At 41.3% G+C, this 19,784-nt stretch overlaps 1 protein-coding gene across 4 annotated transcripts in view; it reads right to left on the bottom strand.

Moving 5' to 3' along the window:
- mpp7a (MAGUK p55 scaffold protein 7a) overlaps positions 1 to 19,784 on the bottom strand; it is a 160,225-nt gene that overhangs the window by 116,764 nt on the left and 23,677 nt on the right. For all 4 annotated transcript variants that reach the window (XM_051940399.1, XM_051940401.1, XM_051940400.1 and 1 more), the window contains exon 2: positions 1,410 to 1,579. In XM_051940399.1, the coding sequence (XP_051796359.1) occupies positions 1,410 to 1,446 (37 nt within the window). In that variant the 5' untranslated portion in view covers positions 1,447 to 1,579. The remainder of the gene's footprint in view (positions 1 to 1,409; positions 1,580 to 19,784) is intronic.

The following is a 19,784-nucleotide window of genomic DNA, read 5'->3' as shown; positions in this document are numbered from 1 at the left end:
GGTACTAGAAAAGTACAAAATAGTATAACAGAGAACTATTAGGGAGTTATAGGAATCTTCTAAGAAAGCATTAACAGAGGAGGAGAGATTGCTGAATGTTGAAATGTACTTTCACATCACATTCCTTCAAATGTTTGTCATGTTATTTTTTTATAGTCTCAGGTGCCATCTGATTTAAATGCAGATAAAATATTTGGCTTTTGACATGCACTGTAAATACAAAAGATTTTCATCCTAACAGAGCTTCATGCCTTAAATCAACAGCATTACTACAATACCAAGTGAACCACCACCAATATTCTGTGCAAATTTTTGTACACTCGTAGGTCGTCCTGATGCCAGGCCAGCCGCAAGTATGTGTGACTTCACCAGGAGATCAGTGACCCAGCGATCATCCATAATGTTCATCATGTTTCACCTGCACACACAACTTCACAGGACCATCAAGGGGGAAGCAGAAGAGATGGGCCGGAGGAGCCTTTACGTGTTTTATTTGGAAACATGAGCCCTCGCCGGTAATTGCCCAAAATGACTGTAATCGTAATTGACGGTCTGGCTTTCTACTTTGCCTGCATAAATTTCCAGGATGACGGGGGCTTCGTAACTCTGTTAAAAGTCTGGACGCAGTAACGCACACGCTCTTTATCCATCAGGGCAGGACTTAACGTCTGTCGTCCTTTCGGCCTTTTGTTATCCTGCAGCCCTCTGCGTGTGCGTGTGTGTGTGTGTGCGTGTGTGTGGTGATGTAGCCGGCCATTAAGCCAGGCTGAGGGGAGGATAGCGTTCCTGAGGGGAGAGGTGGTAATTTCTGGCAGCTGTCTCGGCGATGACAAGCTTGACATGTTCCTCATTCTGACATCACACACTCACCCACACACACATGCACAGACTTTGTACAACAGAAGTCAGAAAAAAAACTGGGAGATAAAGACTGCTGTGTGTATTCTGACATTATTTTGCTCTCTGTTGTTAAACTGTAAATTTGCAGCGGTATGCTTTTCATTTTTCTGGGCACAAAATGTAGTGAAAATAGACTTTGGTTTATTTTCCAACCGCAGTTTTAGACGGTCCGCTCGAGTTGAGAAAAAGCCTGAGGCAAGTTAGGAGTAATTCTCTTCTACCTTGAAATTAAATTTAGGCACCACTTAAAGTAGTGGGCACACCACCAGGCTATCCTGACATTTAAATAAAGACGTATTCATTTTTCAACAAGGGTCACACTTGGTACATGCATTCATTTTCTTCTGTTTGTGTACTGATGATTGACGCAATACCCTGAATCAAAGAAGTAAAGCATCTTTGCAATTTCTTCTGGAAGATCTACATTTTATAAAAGCATGTTACTGGTTATGTGTTTTTTGCAGAAAGCCTGGTGTTACTGACTGTGCTCCTGGCCAAAGGGTCCGTACCTGGCTCGTGGCCGGCTCCAGTAGCCAGGGCAGGCATATCTCCTGCCGGCTGCTTCCTGGTTCCCCTCAGGCTGTGGAAAATGGCAGCGGTGCGTCAGAGTAGGTGAGCAGCTCGGCAGCAATCCCCAAGGACCAGCTAAATCTGAGGACAGGCTTTATGCCATGGAGCCCTGCAAGAGAACAAGATTTTAGAGCCTACTTGTCAAGTGTCAGAACGGCCGCATACTTGTGTGTGTCAGTCAACTACTGTGCTGTGGGTGTGGGATTGCACAGCGATCTGGGACCATGGGTATGAATTTCTTCTAGCAAATACATGCATCTGTGTGTAGACGAGCCAACCATTGACAGTGAATGACTCACTGCGTGTGTGTGTTGACAGTAGATTCACAGTTGACTCCAGGTGTTTACAACCCAACACTTTTTTCAAAGCTGCTGAACATCCCACTTTGTGCATAAGTCAAAAACACCTTTCCTGGTGTGTGTACTGTATAAAGACACACATACAACACACGTACACAGTTACACCACACTTTATTCAGCATCCAGCGGAAACCAGGGAAATTTTATATGCTGAGGGGAAGTAAGCAAGCAAATGCAACAGACCTGTGAACAGGTGCGGAAAAGCAACGCTTCATAAATGATGGCGATCGACTGGAAAGCCAGATAGAGCAGGAACAGGAAGAAAGGGGATGTAGAACACAAATAAAATGTCAGTGGTTCATTGAAAACTCCCACTGCAGGGGATAAATATGTAGACACACACAGTAGCTTATATTCTCCTAAAAGACAGCAGATGAGGCAGTGGGAATTTCAGACAGAGCTGAAACACTTGTATTTGCGCTGTATGACTTGCACCAAGATATATATTTAAAAAAAACATTGCAAACTAGCCAAAAACAGAATGAAGTCTGCTTAAATGTGACCAGCCAAGAAGTTGACAACTTGCAATAGGGTTAGAAACATCTTGAAGTGGCTTTCAACTGTAGGAACTCAGGGCAGGTGTGAGGTGGCACAAATGTTTACGGGGACATCGACAAGGCAGAAAAATTGTGCTCGCTGTCCTTTGGTTTTTAATCAGTCAACAGTCTTCTCCAAATTTTAATCAATCCTGCCTTGAGACCCACATGGCACTTTTTTAGGGCTGCTCAGTGTGTACCCTGAAGTAGGTACTTTTTTTCTCCTCCAAAAAATTCCAAAAAGAGTTTCTTCAGGGGCAGTTCTTGCCATCAGAACATGCACAAAGGCTAAGGCCAGCCTGAAACAGCCTGCAAGTTCCTGCAGTGTAAGACAGCTTTCAGCGTTTGTTCCATCCTTTCAAGGGACCGCTGCCTTTTTCAAAAGGCCACTAGAAATCTCTCAAGGGTCCTTTAGTGTCTACACAGGCTTGCAACCAGCATGGATGCTTTGTCTGAAGAAGGGAGAATGGAAAACAATTAGGTTCTTTACAGCATGCAGCCTAATGATCCATTATATGTCAGCTCCCATGCACCAAAGCCCAATCAAACTACAGGGCCTCGGGGTGCTTTAAGCAGCTCCCTTCACTGAAAGAATATCCTCCAGTTAAACACAAGCAGTGACAAAGGTTACATTCTGCGTCTCCCATGTTGATAAGTGTAGTAAAAACTGGCTCTGGGAGGACAGTGAGTTATCGTGTGCGGTAGCCGAGTCCACTCGACCAAAGACAGAGACGGCCAGGACACCTGCGCCCTTACAGCTCATTTGGTCATTCAGTGGTGGCGACCACACACACTTCAAGCTTGAAAAGCTGTGTGGCTTAGCATCTGAAAAAACAAACCGGAAAAAATTCATTACTAATGTGTTTTTCTGTGAAGAATTTCCCACTCAGCGCCCACACTGACAGCTGTACAGACGTGACTGTTTCCTGGTGTTTTGTCCAACAAATGTGTACAAACACATGTCGAGGTCGGGGCTCAAACACGCCAAGAAGGCAGCCCACATAGCACAATGGTACCACGCCTGTCTGACGTACAGTGATGAACTCACCTCAGGGCCTAGCAGACCCCAGGTGGAGCCTTGTGGAAAAAGCATCTAGACAATGCAGTCCAGAAGATGCCTGAGTGAGCAAGTAAGCAAGTCATTGAGAGCATATCAGAGAAAGAATATTTTTCTTCTGGATTGAGATGTACAAAATATGGTGCATTCATCAAACCGCACTGAAGAAAGAATCGATTTTCCAACAAGAGTTGATCTGGGAGACGAATTCAAAAATCCTGCAACTCTATCACGCCAGCGCCAATTTGCAGGCCAGATTTGTCAGTCATTTGCATGAGCTTTTCATGACCATGAAGTACAAACGAAAAACCTGCTGAAATCGGTTCAGTGCTGTTCAACCCTTTGTATACTTCAATAAAAGAGGTTAAGAGGACCAGCAGAGAAGGGCAGCGGCGCCTCGAGCCATGACCACAAAATCTCTCCAACAGGCCGATTTGAACAGGGGAGCAAACCTAACAGCCACTGAGCTCACGCCAAGAGCACTGACCCATGATAAATCAGTTCAGTGTTTCACAGAGAGGACTACGGCACGGTTTTGTCATAAACTTTGTGATTGGAATGACAGACTTAAGGAAAGACAAGGGAAGGAGGAATGAAGGGAGGGTGCATGAATAGCCTTAAGGCATGCCGCTCTGTAATACTAGTTGTTCACCTTTTCTTGCATCTAAAAGAATGACCACAAAGTCCCAAACCTGAGGAAGGATTCATCTTTCCATGCAGGGAGCTTTCTGAAGGCCAGGAAGCATGTCGCAGAACTGGGAACACCTGGGACTTTTTACAAGGCCCAAAAGGATCATAATAGACAGACTTAAAGAAACATTCTCTACTGTCAGAATACTCTAACCTTGTCTGCTCAGATCACACAATATCAGATGGTCAAAAGGGAAGTAAAACGACACTTTGCCATGTGGACAAGAGATGGGACACACTTAATTGCAATGACATGATCCTCCCACTACACCTGTGAAGCCTGATATCTTCAAATGGTTCTGCCACCATCTAGTGGGAACTTTCACTACTGCAGGAAATTTTCACACTGGAAACCCTGGTGGGACACAACCTGAAGCAACTCGTCTCCACAAATATCTACATGAATGAACGTCCGGAGATCCGGTCTGTACGTGCTCAGCCTTGTCCAGTGTGTGAAACCTGAGATTGAATCAGTATTTAAATAGAAAATAGCTCACGCTGATGGATAGGTAGGTGGCAGGATGGAAACGGAGCGGTATAGAACACTGTTTTTCTTCTCTTTTCAAAAACAAGCCTGTTCATCCAGCTTCAGGGGGAACATGGGTGGAGCCGTCAGACTCTCAGCTGGATGTTGACAAAAACACAGAGAAATAACCGTGAGGAGGTGAATGATTGGTAGTGAAGACCTGTCACTTTTAAGTGCCTATCAACAATTTCAAAGTCTGCTCTGAATTTTAAAGTTAAACCTCACCTCACTCACTAGGGTCACGGGGGAGCTGGAGCCTATCCCAGCTGACTCGGGTGAAGGCAGGGGACACCCTGGACAGGTCGCCAGTCTGTCACAGGGCTACATATACAGACAAACAATCACTCTCACATTCACACCTACGGACAATTTAGAGTGACCAATTAACCTCAGCATATTTTTGGACGGTGGGAGGAAGCCGGAGTACCCGGAGAAAACCCACACAGGCACAGGGAGAACATGCAAACTCCAGGCAGAAAGATCCCAGGAAAGCCGGGACCGGAACCAGGGATCTTCTTGCTGCAAGACAAAAGTGCTAACCACTCTACCACTGTGCAGCCCCAAAGTTAAACCAGTTTTGTTATTCAATCTTTTGCTTCTTCATTGCCTCCTAAGAGCGGACAGGGCAGTGGAAAGTTCATTGTTCAAAACAATCAGCCAAAAGGCAATGAGATTCTCATCAGGAAAAGAAACAAGAAGAAAAACATGTCATGCTTCGAAGCATTCACAGGGTTCACTGAGTGGAACGGTCCTGCGTTCATGTTGTCTCCATCTGGACCTGGACAGGAACAGGACACGGGAGAGGTCAACTTTGCCATTCAGCGCCATTGAAACTTCCCCAGGCACCCATTGGGGTGTTGGGTTTTTCTGTCCTCGTTCATGCCGCATCAAGTGACAGGAAGGCCAGCTACTGGCGCTGGATTTTACTGGGCCACCATGAACGAGCCTGATCATCTTCATCGCAGGGCTGACCCCCATCCAAAACCACCTCTGTCACACCTGCTCTGGTTACAGCTCAAAGGACCAGTTTGTTCCAAAGCTATCCACCAGTTTCAGGGTCTGCTGATCAGCTTCAGCCTGAAGACTTTATCTATACTGGTCCTTAGTGATATGACAGAAAATGTATTAGACAGTCCGCATGGCACCTGCTCAGGTTACCGACACTGTACTGTCAGTTTCAACATAACGAGGCTATAGTCTTACAATGATCTTGGTCTTCTGTTAAATGAAGGAGATTGAATTTTATTGTCCACTGTGCTGCTGCATTGTGTTCCTGAAGAGCTCTGATGTTGACGAACAAGCTACTTTACTCTGACAGGGTTTCACATGATTAGGACTGGTATTGTTTGGTCCGCAAATACCTCCCTGAAGCCAGTCCCCTCAGCCATCAGCAAACACCTGAGGTAACATCGTAGATTTACACCTGAGAATGTCAGAATTGAGGATACCCAGATTGGCAGAAAGCACACCAAAACAATACCCATTTACCCTCCACTTTATAGAAGAGAAGCGCAGTGTTCGGAAGACGATCTAAAACATAAAATGATAATTAAACACAAGCAGCTACATAAGACTTTAAATGAAATTAGTGCAATTAAGGTAATTCTGTTTATAGAGCACAACTCTGACAACATATTAAATACCAGCATTCAGTATTTGACAGCTTTTGATACTCAAATGTACAGAATAATTTCAGCCAGAACCAAAACACGATTGACAGATAAAACCCACTCCTTAAAAAATATCTTCCTGTTTTTCCCAAACAATGCATTCTGAATCTGCTGGAGTTCCAAAACAGACGACCAAAAACTGAAAGGGGAACACATGGTCGGGTAAACAAGTAATCGTCTACTTGCAGCATGTCGTTTTCCAACTCCTTACTGCACCTTGGTAAAAATTTGCAAAGACATGAACTAATAATAAATAAAACAGTGGCATACTGACTATCTACAACTTTCTAAATCTATTCCAGGAGTCCTGTCTTTACTTCATTACTCCAGTTGAGTGATAAAATTCACAATGTCTAATTACACTGAAGGACACACTATCTTGTTTTTGCATGCTTTGTGTGTTCTCATAAAGATCAGTGATGTTCACAGAAAACACGTGATCTTGCAGTCAATAAAAGAGGTTTCCAAATATTTATGCTGTGCTGATGTTTAGAAAGTGAGAGGGAGACTCAGACAGCTGAAGACACAGAAAATGAGAGATGCCCTACCATGCGGATTTAAAGGGAATTATGTTGCTATTACGGAAAACTAGATTATTTTACGTCAGGCCTCATTGGTGAGCTTCAGCTTTGGGTGTTGGTATGGGATCGCTGTGAAGACAGATTGGATGTAAAATCAATTTGTATTTCAGCTACTCTACATCATAATGGCTTGTAGCAACCACAAAGTGCAAAGTCAGACAGACAGAAGTAGATAGAGTTACAGCCACATGCACACAAGCATACATGACACAATCATAAGAGTATAATTGCAGTGTATCCAGCTGTGGTAAAGGCGAACATTCATTTACACACAGGCGCAGTGGAACTACATTTCAATGGGCTGTGCATAATTGCAATGTATTAAACCGTGGTCGTGGGGAATGTTCATCCACATGACATTTTGAAATGGAAATACCGTTTCAAGAAAAAAGAGAAGAAATTCTAAAATCCTCCTGATGCCAGCGCCGCACAGGCAGCCTTTTGCCTTTTCTGTTTCTTCTGTGGAAAAACACATTGTTGAATAATGTCTTTCTCCTGCCTCGCTGCAGCGCTGCCAAAATGTCACCACGTCAATTCCCATTAAGCGTGAGGCGCGTGACGCTGGCGGGACAGGGTTGTGTTTTCTGGAGTGTGCCATACGTCTTCTCGTTAATAGCCGTTAGCTTTACGAGGGATTGGGGCTGCTTAAATTAAGACTTGGCGGTACCTGGCACAACCGATGTTCCTGGAATGACTGACTGCTGTGGAGGAGCTGCAATAACGATGAGCAATAGGAAGAAGTATATGCATGCAGCTAAAAGGCATATGGAAACAGATTATGAGGGCAAATGTGGAATATCGATGAACGACGTTAACCCGTGACGAAGAAAAGTTCATATCAACAAGAATGGCTTCATCCAATGTGAGAGGTTAACAGAGAAATGGGAAAAGTGAGCTCTCTTCTCGTGGTCTCAGGTGGGATTTTTTTGACAGCTCAGACGGTATCAGCACTCGGCCACGTGTTGCTCATAAGAGTCCAGTCTTTCCACATAAAATACATCTGCTTATGTGTATGTGTACACACACACACACACGGATATAAATCTGTGTTTAGGTCAATCTGTCTTTCCAGAGGGCCTAAAACATCTGAAGTCATTCTCCCGTTTAAGCTGCCTCGACTCACTATTGGCTGGAGGGTTTCATTATACAAAAAAAAAATGCATTAAAGAGGGATTCATCTAATTTACAACAGAAATGGAAAGATGTATTTCAGACAGACAGAGTTCACCGATATGGAAGACTATGAGTCAGAGTGCTCCAAGAAAATCAATATGAATATATGTCTCCAGTGAACAATTTATTCCTTGCAGAATACTGCAATGAATGACTGCTGGAGGTTTCACAACTGCAAAGTCTTCCAGTGTTCACACTTCCAGGTTAACTGTGACCCCATGACAACAAGGTTATTCTGAAACTACACTACCGTTCAAAAGTTTGTTTTCCATGAAAACTCACACTTTTATTCATGTGCTAACACAACAGCACAAGAGTTTTCTAATCATCAATGAGCCTTTCAACACCATTAGCTAACACAATGTAGCATTAGAACACAGGAGTGATGGTTGCTGGAAATGTTCCTCTGTACCCCTATGGAGATATTCCATTAAAAATCAGCCGTTTGCAGCTACAATAGTCATTTCCCACATTAACTATGTCTACATTGTATTTCTGATTAATTTAATGTTATCTTCATTAAAAATAACTGCTTTTCTTTCAAAAATAATCATTTTCTACTCATCTTTTAACAGAAACTAGAAATGAAATAAACCAAGACTCACAATACATCAGTGACCACAGAAGCACACATGAAGTGATACTAGAGAAAGTCTTCTGTTAAAGCACAAACAAGAGTGAGCAGGACAGGTAATCTGAACCGATCTGACAAATGGCGAACGTGTACAAACGCAGTTCATGAACAACTAAGAAAAAGTCAGAAAAGCTCCGCAGGGACTTACCAGATCACTTTCTTCCTGCAACAGAAACACAGCTTCACAGACAGCAGCAGGCATCAAACACACACAGACTAAATCCTCCCATACAGGAAGACACCCGCCCGCCAGGTGTCCCAGTTCACCTGAACAGACCTGAAACTCGAGTTTTTCCCGGCCTGAAGGCTCACAGCGCTCCACCCTCTTTTACTTCAGACTACAGCTCAATAATAAACAGGAAGAAGGGTGTTAACTAAGTGATCCTGGAAATATCCATATTTGCTTTTTGAACAAACTTAAAGCATCTCAGAGTGTTTTTGCTTCCACAACTGTTTCTGTAGTTTTAACCATACATACTAAATTAAATTTGCTAAGAGTTTCTTTTGGCTGGCTGGATGTGGTTTTACTACAAAAGCATTACAAACTATTTCAGATCAAATGCCACTCATAACATTTACTTACAGTTACTCACTGACAGGCCTGCAATGATTCATGAAGAACACAATGGTCTCTTGTTTTAGTCTCAGAATTAACTGCAAACTCTTGGTGGTCCTGAGTGATACTAATCAAAAAATAAGTTGTTGTCATTATGGGTTACTGAGTGTAGATTACTCAAAGCAGAAAAAAGCAAATTTCATCTATTCAAAATCACAATTGGCAACAAAAACATGTGCAAAAGCAGAATGTCTTAATACTTTGTGAAGCCACTGTACTACACTATATGAAACTTACTGAGAATTAACAGCATAATCAATGAGAACGATGCTTCAATTCACTGTTAATGTTTTATTTCCACATCACTATTGGATTGCAACTTGAATGAACCAAAGGATGGTTCAAAATTCAGTTTCAATGGCATATTTGTAAAGGTAGTACAACACATCTGAAAGAGAAACAAAACAATGGAAAACCACTGTGAGTGTTGTCTATTCATTAGTAGGAAGAGCTTTTTCAAATCTTGCACTTCTAGATGCTCAAAATTTTAAAAACAAAATGAACTTAACTGAAATAGACATTTCGATATTTTAGCAGTAAAATTAATCATTTTGACTGACCAACCAACAGGCATAATGCTTGACTGATTAGCAGATAGAAAAATAGTCCGTAGTGACAGCCCTATTACATGAAAACTTCACAACAAACTTCCCTAATGTTCCTGTGGTTTACACTGATGACAATTTAATTCCAAAACTGTCCAGACATGGTCAGACGGATATTAGAAAATTTTTAAAAATTGTAATTGGCAATTCATTATTTCTTCTTCTTGTGGATTTATGAACACTACTCAAATCACTTTGCTCACCGTTTCTACAGTGGATGACAAACTTTTGAAAGTGTATTGACAACAAATAGCCACTAGATGGAGGAATCAACTCACTAAACATCTCTTTTATCCTTGCACAGGAAAAAGAATATTAAGGAAAAGCAGCAACCACTAGAAGTCCACATTGTCGCTTTTGTGTACAACTGCATGTGTGTGTTTGTGTCTGTCCTCATCATGAACTCTAATGTGCCTCAGGGTGCCAATAAAGACGGGCACCAGTAATCTCATCCATCGCCTGCCAAGGCCCTATTATAGCTAAAACCAAGGAGGGGCCAAAAAGAAAAGTTTTGTTTTGATGGTTATGTAGTACAGACGGCCCACGGGCAAAATGTACAGTGTCTGTTATTAAATGATATATTGCAGTGTATTTTGTGGAATAAAACTATTTTCCAGTTGCTTTGTGTCATGTGAAAGCCTCAGATGTTCCTGACAGCGGCAGCTTTCTCACTAATGTGATATCTTTTACTCAACATGATTCTGCAACTACATTGTTTGACCCTCTGAACTTCGGGCAGTTTCTGGGTGTTTACTGTCACTGTCACATTTTGCCCCACTAAGGGCTCAAGTTTCAATATCTGCCCCTCTATGGAAACAGCACAGAGGTAGAGAGAAGTCAAGCGTGTCTTCTGGACAGCATGACAAAGTTCTAATGACATAAATCATATAAAAAGAAACAAAAAGCTAAATTGATTGGATTTGATTATTTTTACAATAAATGAAAAACAAAATAAGAAATTGAGATGCAGCATTTTTTCTGAATGCCCAAAGGCCTTACCAATACTAACAAAAAAATCTGACATACAATGGATATTTTTCTACCTTATTTATATTTTCACAACCATTTCAAACTAAGCATATTTCACATTTAGTTGGTTTGTTGTTTACAACTTGTGCTGTACTGTTTTGGAGCCTTTCTGCATTTATTTTAATGATAAAATGTTTTATTTAGCTGTTTATTTAGTCTCTTATTTGTTTCCAAACCTCTCCTTTTCTCTGTGCTGTGTGTAAACTCTGTGCAAAGGTCAGATCAGAAGTCCCTGGATTTTTGTCATATGACTGTTGGTCACAGCTGAGTCACTCATGGCTTTTCAGCTGTGTCATCATTTTTTGTTTTTTTTATGCAATCAGTTGAAATTGGTTAATTATAGGCATTGTTTATGAATTAAACATGTACAATAAAGTGATTTTGATGAAATATCACAATGTTAGGCTTTGATTTATTTATTTTTTTTTACATTATATTACAGATTACTTAATAATTACTGCAAGGACAGTTGAAAATTTTTAAATTCTTTCTGTTGTCTACATGTGATAAAAGGTGCAATTTAGGCATTTTTTAAAAAGATGACTCGTCTTTCAAATCTGCGGCCAGAGGTACGGGTTGATAGGTTTAGGAGATTGTTTGACGATATCTTTAACTTTTCAACAAGATGCTGTAATAAGAGGAAAAAGGGTATTTGCTGAATGACAAATCACTTGTCCTGGGCTCACATGGCCTACAGTGGAGTAAATTAAGCTTTTCTCTTTTATGTCTCGTCTTCTTTTCTTTTTAATGTGCTTTCTTTAAAAGTGAAAAATTTACTGCAGTATTATGTAACTTTGTTCATAACCTAATTCTGCTGATCTAGCCTCATCTTCCAAGTTAAAGAAGAGCAGTGAAATTAGCAAGCATTATGCACAACCTCATCTGTAAGACAACATTTTGCAAAGGCAGAGCAAATATTAAACAATGCTGGACAACATTCTGACTTTCCACAGTAGGAAAAGGACGGGTATAAATAATAAAATAAATGATAGCGGAGTTAATTCAGCTATCATTTATTTTATGCATGTATGAAACTAGTGGGATATTTGAAGAGTTTATTTGCAAAAACAGATAACTCCATTTTATACATTTTCAGAAAATTTATTTTTTATTGTTTACTTGTGATAATAATAACAATAATTTACTTTTCTCTATTTTGTCATGTATTTTCTACTAAATCAAATCCACTCAACTTCAGTTTGATATTATCTCAAGGAAACAATAAAAAAAAGTTTTCTGAAAATGTATCAAAATGGAGTTATCGGTATTTGCAAATGAACTCTTCATTTGTGTTATTGTTGTGATAGTAGCACTTTTTTCCAGCTATTGTCAACACATAATAATACAGGCTATATCATGGTCAGATAAAAGCAGCAATTTGAAGGGAAATAGTTGGGAATGGTGGTGTGTTGCTGCACATGCTCCATTGTGCTCTCAACTACTTCCTTGTCTTAACACCTCTTCCACCTCTTTGTCCTCCTCCCATCTCTCCCCTCTGGTTCCCATGCAGAAACAGCAGCTCTTTGTCTCTCTGACCCATTAACAAGGAGAGGAGGACACACAGTCACTATCAGTCGCCACTTACACATTCCACCGTCTGTCTCGCTCTCTCTCACACACACACACATCCATAGTGCTTGAAGTTGGTCATAGATTTGATAATGACCAATTAAACTGCACCTAGACATGAAACGGCACAATGAATTACTCTAAGTTGGATGGGTGGAGTAGTAGTGGATGTGGTGCGGAGAACAGAAGAGTAAAAGACACTCTGCCAAATCAAAAAATGTCACTGATGATGATGATGAGAGTGCTGCATTTAAGCCCCACAGGACGAAAATACCCTGAATTTAATGGCATTTATTTATAGGGAGGAAGAGGCCAATGTGTTGATCTTCCACCAAAACACTATAGAGCATGCATATGGTATGCACTCTGGAACGTCAGCCGCCGCAGACATTAATTAGATGATGCTGGATTTTCAAAGGCCTCATTCTTGCTATAACAATAACAAACCACCTACAATGCACCTATAACAAGAAGCATAGAGGACAGAGAGAGAACAGCAGGTAGCCATAAGCCTCCCTAATCTGGAAGGCTCTCTAAATGCCAGTGTTGCTGGGTAACCTACATCCTCACCAGATATTACTGGAGTGAACTACTCTACCTGCAGTGCTCTGGTGGGGGCGCACTGGTAGAGAGAGGGACAGCTGGTTTGACAGACGGACCGATGGACAGATGAGATAAATCACATAAGTAAGCAGTGAGGTAACCGGCAGAGAGGCCGACAGGGTGAAGTCAGGTCCGCAAGCTTTCCCTGCATGTGTGCACTTACACCTGCTCCAGGGTTTACAGAATGAGTGAACAGAGCTACAGCAGGGAGTGGACGTGAGCTATTAACAGAGGCATAATTAACAGACCAGGAGAGAGGGAAGAAAAAGGCTGATAAATAGGAAAGGAGAACAGAATGTCAGGTGTGTAGAGAGACAGATTTAAAAAATATTGTGGAAATCATCAACTCCAATCATTCTCTCTGTATGCCGCACATAACCACACTCTAATGTGGTTTGGATCATTTAGGCCCAAAATAACTCTAAGGCTTTCACTCATCACTGCCACTAAAATAATCCCTCATACTATCAAGCATAAAATTCTAGGCTTGAAGCAAGAAAACGATCAGAGCTGATATAACAATCCTGAAAAAAAGTCGGGTTTTATATGAGTAAATACTATCTGACTGCAGCCATTGCACAGCTCTATCTATGAGTTAGCACTGAGTTTATGTTATTTGCAAAATATCATACTCACAGATTTGGATCATCTTTAAAAAAAAACACACACAAAACACAAAAAAGGATCCTTCTGAAGAGTTTACACCTGCATACCCCTGTGATGCAGGACTTTGCACTTAATGCAGCGCTGATGCTGATGGGTGTCATCAATTTTGCAGGCATTTAGACAATAGCCAAATTATTAGAAATATTTAAATTTTCACCCACTGTCAAGCAATCCAGCTAACAGTTGGTGAGACTTTTCAAACAAAACCACAAATGTCACCTCATGGTGCTGAGAGAGGAACAGTCCGGGGATTGCTGGAGTTATTAGGATTCTTCCTCTGATGATCATAAATTTCTTTGCAATCCATTAATTGGTTTGTAAAATGCTTCAATCTACATAGACTACAGTGGTAGAGCATCAGCCCCACATTATCATTCTTCCAGCAGGTGTACAGAGCAGCATGTTAGCAGAGCAGCAGAAGTTTCTTAGCCTAGCTTAGCTAGACTGTATTCCCGTTATAAGGGATATACGGGAATACGGTCTAGCCCTCCTCCATTGACACATTTTGACAGGTTTTCAAGCTCCGAGCAGATCAGACCGAACCAATCAGAGCACCAGAGGCGGGAGTTAACGATGCGTCATCTTCAGGGCCGAGCTGGCGACCGCAACAGAGCGAGGTTTCTCTCGTGCGCTTTCCTCTGTTTTGCACTGGCTGAATTTGTCCTTAAAACCTCAACAAGAAGCAGCTCTTAAAGCTTTTCTTTTTAAAAAGGATGTATTTTTAATTCCGGCAGGCTGTACGATAGAATGCGTAATGCTGCCCTCCACTGTTGAAAGGGAGAGCTTAGATTTTCCTCAGGACCCCTGTACGGCGAAGGAAGCTGTTAAAACTACAAAACATCATGGCGGAAAGGCAATTGTTAGGTCGCTTAGTGATTGCGTCACACATATGTAACGCTGATTGGCTCTCTCCAATTCAAGCTGTGATTGGTCGTCCCGCCTCTGGGCTAGATTTGGTTCAATGGATCAGTTCCAGACTGACTTTATGTGTATTTGTAATACACAATATAAAGGCTGTCTGGTCCCCAGGCAAGAAGTTTCGAGCCTGCAGCCTCACATCATCTGTTTGGACACATTACTGAACTGCAGGTCACCATGCTTTGACAGAAAAACCCTCAGAGTTATAGCTGGAACAATTAGCAGATTAATTGAAAAGTTGTCAACTATTCTGACAGTAAATTATTTGGCTTGAGTATTTTTTTTAAGGAAAGAGTCTCAATTCCCTGATTCAATCTTTTTTTTTTTTTAAGTATATTTTCTTGTTTCTATCCTCCTATGTGACAAAATTTAATATTAATTTTTTTTGGGGGGGGGTTGTTAAGGGCACAACAAGACTTTTGGGGAGGGCATCTTGGGCTCTGACAAACAATGACAGACTTTTTTTTAACATTTACTGACATTTAATCGTCATCATGTGCTGTCTTCGTTCCAAAGGTTGGACACCACAGATCTCCATTTGCCTCTATTCTCCGCAGCCTTCTTTTCTTCAGTGTATGACTGTGTTGCATTCCACCTCTTAATGTCATCACTACATTGCCTTCCTCTTGCACGTGTTTCTTCAATAGCGCCTTCAAGAATTATGTCAGGGAGCTTTCCAGCACTGCCATGCAGAACATGGCCAGCATAACTCATTTTCCTTTGCAGGAGATTACACACCAGGCTCCTTTTTGTATCAGCTCTCTCTAACACTTCCATGTCTGTCACTCTTTCACTCCAACTAACATTCTCCTAATGCTCCACATCTCAAAGGATTGTATTGTCTTCTGGATGTTTTTTGTGAATTACCTCACATCCATAAGCTAGTCCAGAACACAAATAACATCTCAGCAGTACTCGTTTCAGTGAGATGCTGATGTTTCTATAAAGGAATTCTTTGCATTCCCAAAACTTGGTCTTTGCCCTTCCAATTTCTCTCTTAATGTCTTCATCCAATTTCCCATATTCTGTTATCATGGTTCCAAGGCACTAGACTTGCTCAAGATCATTACCGTCTGCACTGATTACAAAGCTCTCTAGTGAGAGATTTAACTCCATCCCATATTCTTTACATGTGGCGCAGACAGCGTCATTCCCTGCAGTGACTGGATATTGTTGGCAAGCAACACTGTCTTGTCTGCATATCTGATATTGGACCAATTCCGTCTGAATTCACAGATGGGGGTTGCAGCACCATCTTCAATTTGGCTTTGGAAGATAGTGGTGGGAGATCATGATTAAAAAAAAAAAAAACTGTGCAAAATTACAGGCTTATACTCCCAATAGTTTTTGAGTTATGGCATTTTCAAATTTTAATAATTCAGGCCAAAATGCCCTCCCCCAATTCTCGCCTGGAATTTTTAGGTTTTAAAATGCTTATATCTCTGCTTCTGGGTATCACGGAGACTTGAAATTTTTTCTCCAAGCTCTCTACATGTTGGTGATGTCCTAGAAACAACAAACACTCAGGAGAAGTCTCTACAGAGCAGGGGGGCTTGCCCAAAATGTATAAATTATTTGTAAAAACCACTCGCGAGTAGGGTTAAGGGTGTTAAAAATACCAGAAATCTTACAGATTAATGTCTTAGCACCATTTAGTATTGCTCTAGACCAGACTGGCTTATAACTTATACAGGGAGGAGCCCTCTAAGCACATTGTTTAGAGCAGTGGTTCTCAACCCTGTTCCTCAGGACCCCATGTCCTGCATGTTTTAGATGCTTCCCTGCTCCAACACAGCTGACTCAAATGATCAGCTCGTTATCAGGCTTCTGCAGAGGCTTGATGACGAGCTGATCATTTGAATCAGGTGTGTTGGAGCAGGGAAGCATCTAAAACATGCAGGACAGTGGGTCCTGAGGAACAGGGTTGAGAACCACTGGTTTAGAGAGATATGGACTGCTGAACATTGCCCCCCATGAAAAGTGCCTAATTTTCAAGGACCCTGAAGTCAATGTAGCACAGGCGGTAGAGATCTGCAAATTTGCACAGAAACTCAATTATCCTCTTACTATAGCCATGCAAAGTCCCAACTTCTAGCCATCACTGCATCATGCTCAATTTTACCCCCAAACTAGGCCATTACTGGCTACTGGCGAATCTTAATCTACACTATAGGGTACTATGTACAATAAGTACAATAGTGTGTGTGTTGCTTCTAGGACATCACCAACATGTAGGGAGCTTGGAGAAAAAAATTTAAGTCTCTGTGATACCCAGAAGCAGAGATATAAGCATTTTAAAACATAAAAATTCCAGGCGAGGATTGGGGGGAGGGCATTTTGGCCTAAATTATTAAAATTTGAAAATTCCATAACTCAAAAATTATTGGGAGTATAAGCCTGTAATTTTGAACACAAAGCTTTTTTATCACGATCTTCCACCACCAGCACTCACACTAAAATTGAAGATGGTGCTGCAACCCCCTTCCTGAATATTTGGTGTTTTGGGATGGAATAAGCCATTGGTTATACTGTTTCCATTCAGCATCATGGCTTTACTTTCTTCCAAAGCTTCGGACAGCTGAAACTCACTGTAAAAGTTGAATCGTGCTGGCGATAGGATAGAACTTTGTCTAACACCTCTACGAACGTTACCCGATTTGAGCATCCAGCTGCAGGTCTAACCGTCACTATTTGGTGCCAATACAGATTTGCAAGTAGTGTCCTCTCATGCGCTGAGACTATAGCCTTTTCCATGATATGCGATAGTTTGTGATGTTGGACATGATCAAATGCTTCTGTGTAGTCTATGAAACAAAGGAAAAGGTTTTGTTGTTTTTCAATCATTCTTTCACAGATTGCACCTGAGGAAAAATACTCCATCACTTGTTCCCTTTTCCGTTTCTGAAGCCAAGCTGAGTCTCACCTAACTGTCTCTCAATCAATGGATTGATGCGAGTAAGGCTGATTTTCAGCAGGACCTTTGAAGCGTGCAAAATGAGCCAGATATTACATAGACCAAACAAATTAGTTAATTAAGGAAGTAGTCAACAGATTAACCAAAAATAAAATTATCTGAACCCAAAACACATCCACTGTAGGTACAGCAGGACAATAGAAGGAGTTAGTCTAAAATACACTCATTTCACATTTGCAGGTGCAGAGCTGAAGGCAGTCAGAGGAAACTTTGTTAGGCTGCAACAGTAACCCAAACACTCATGAAATCACACGTTTAAAGTTTGACACACCAGTTACAAAGACGCTCATTTCAGTACAGTCAACACAGTACTAATGTGTGTCAGTCACCATCCCTGATTACAGGTAGACATGGACATATGCATGTGCTGCTAGATTACAAAACTACCATGTAAGCCCAGTCTAAAAGTAGGGCTTTTATTTTATTAATCCCAGAGAGGTGGCTTTAAAGTAATGCTGCGTTTTAACTTGGCAGCTCTGCTGTCCTGTGATGCAACATCCTGAGGTATTCAGACTCAAACTGAGGTATAATGAGACCATTTTCCATTATAGCAACTGCAGTAACTCCAGATTATTGAATTGGGTATCACTTTCTTGATGATTCAGTGACTGGCATATTCTGTGACAGTGAGCCTAACCTTCACGATTTGGTTCTGCAAATAAGACAAAGGCCATCCCTGCTGCTGTGACACAAAAACATTACTTGCAGCTACTGATAATCCTTGTGCTAAGCTGCTTATGATAGAAAACAAACACTTACTAGATGCCATCCGGCTGGTGATGTGGCATCATTTTGGCTCTCCAGAGTGATAATCAGATGCCACTACAGTGACCTCAAGTCCACTCACAACAGGACAGATATTACATTTAGATTATTGATAAAGAAAGAGACATTTTGGAAACATGCACTGTAATCAGAGCATTGCTTTGTGTAGTAAGCAAAGCCATTTGTGAAAAATTGGAGAGAAAGGAAAGGGTATAATCATGGAGCCACATTTGTGGTTTACAGAGAAAAGCAACTTTTCTCACAGACAAAAACAATTCAAAGCCTCCTCAAAACAGGATGAAATGTGCTTTACCCACACAATAACAACCATTTTTATACCACATTCATCATTCAGTAATCAGAACCCGGCCATCAACTCAAACTTTTGTCTATCTAGATGCCACTATGCCACCCACTGGAGCCATTTCTTCCTATAAAGCACTGCATGTGGGGCACTGTGCTGCCCCTCTTCCTCCTTTCTTCATTCCCAGGACACAAACACAGGTGTAAATCAGCCAGGGTGACAGCTCTCCCATCCACACTTTCCTTCAGTCTGGCAGGAAAATTCCAAACCACTGAGCATCCTCAATGCTGCCTCGTCCTCAATCACTCTCGCTCACCCTCCCACACAGTACCCAGCATGCAAAGGGACAGGTTTAAAGGATGTCTGAGGCCATAGTTGTAAAATAGCGGAGATAAAGTCTTATTGAATGCCATCACTGGCCCAGAGAGACTCCCCACGTGGAAAACAGGCCCAGTCTTGCCAACGTGAGGATATCCTGGTGAGAAACCTTTCTGAGGGTGGACAAAGATACACAGTTTAGAACAGATAAACTGTCTGGAGGAGGCAGAAACTAGAGGACTGGTATTTGATGTTGCCATTTTAATCAAGTAAAACGGCTCTGAATTATCCAAATATGAACTCAGAATAGAATCCAGACACCACCAAAAATGTATCTTTATATAAAAACTGTCTGAGTCAGTGCAGTGGATGAATGGAAAGAGCACATTAGACTAGATGATTAAACTAAAGTCAGTTCATACCAACATTTAAAACTGCCAAATAAATTCACTGAGCCACTGCAAATACTGATATTGTTCTAACAAGCAGAATTAATGCACATATTATATTTATTCCTTTCCAACGTGTTGTAGACTGTGCCACATTCACAGTGTTCACAATCAGTGAACACTTACAACAGGATGTTTCTATAACTACACATAACATAAAAATATGCAGGGTATTTCCACGAGAGTTTACCTTAAATATATGTTAATATGAATTCTATTATTGGATCGCTGGTGCAGACCACAAGAGTTAAGCTCCAGTCAGATAGCTGTAT

Source organism: Acanthochromis polyacanthus, chromosome 20 (assembly GCF_021347895.1).
Source record: "Acanthochromis polyacanthus isolate Apoly-LR-REF ecotype Palm Island chromosome 20, KAUST_Apoly_ChrSc, whole genome shotgun sequence".
Classification (NCBI taxonomy): Eukaryota; Metazoa; Chordata; class Actinopteri; family Pomacentridae; genus Acanthochromis; species Acanthochromis polyacanthus.
This window is presented reverse-complemented; position numbering and strand designations above follow the sequence as displayed.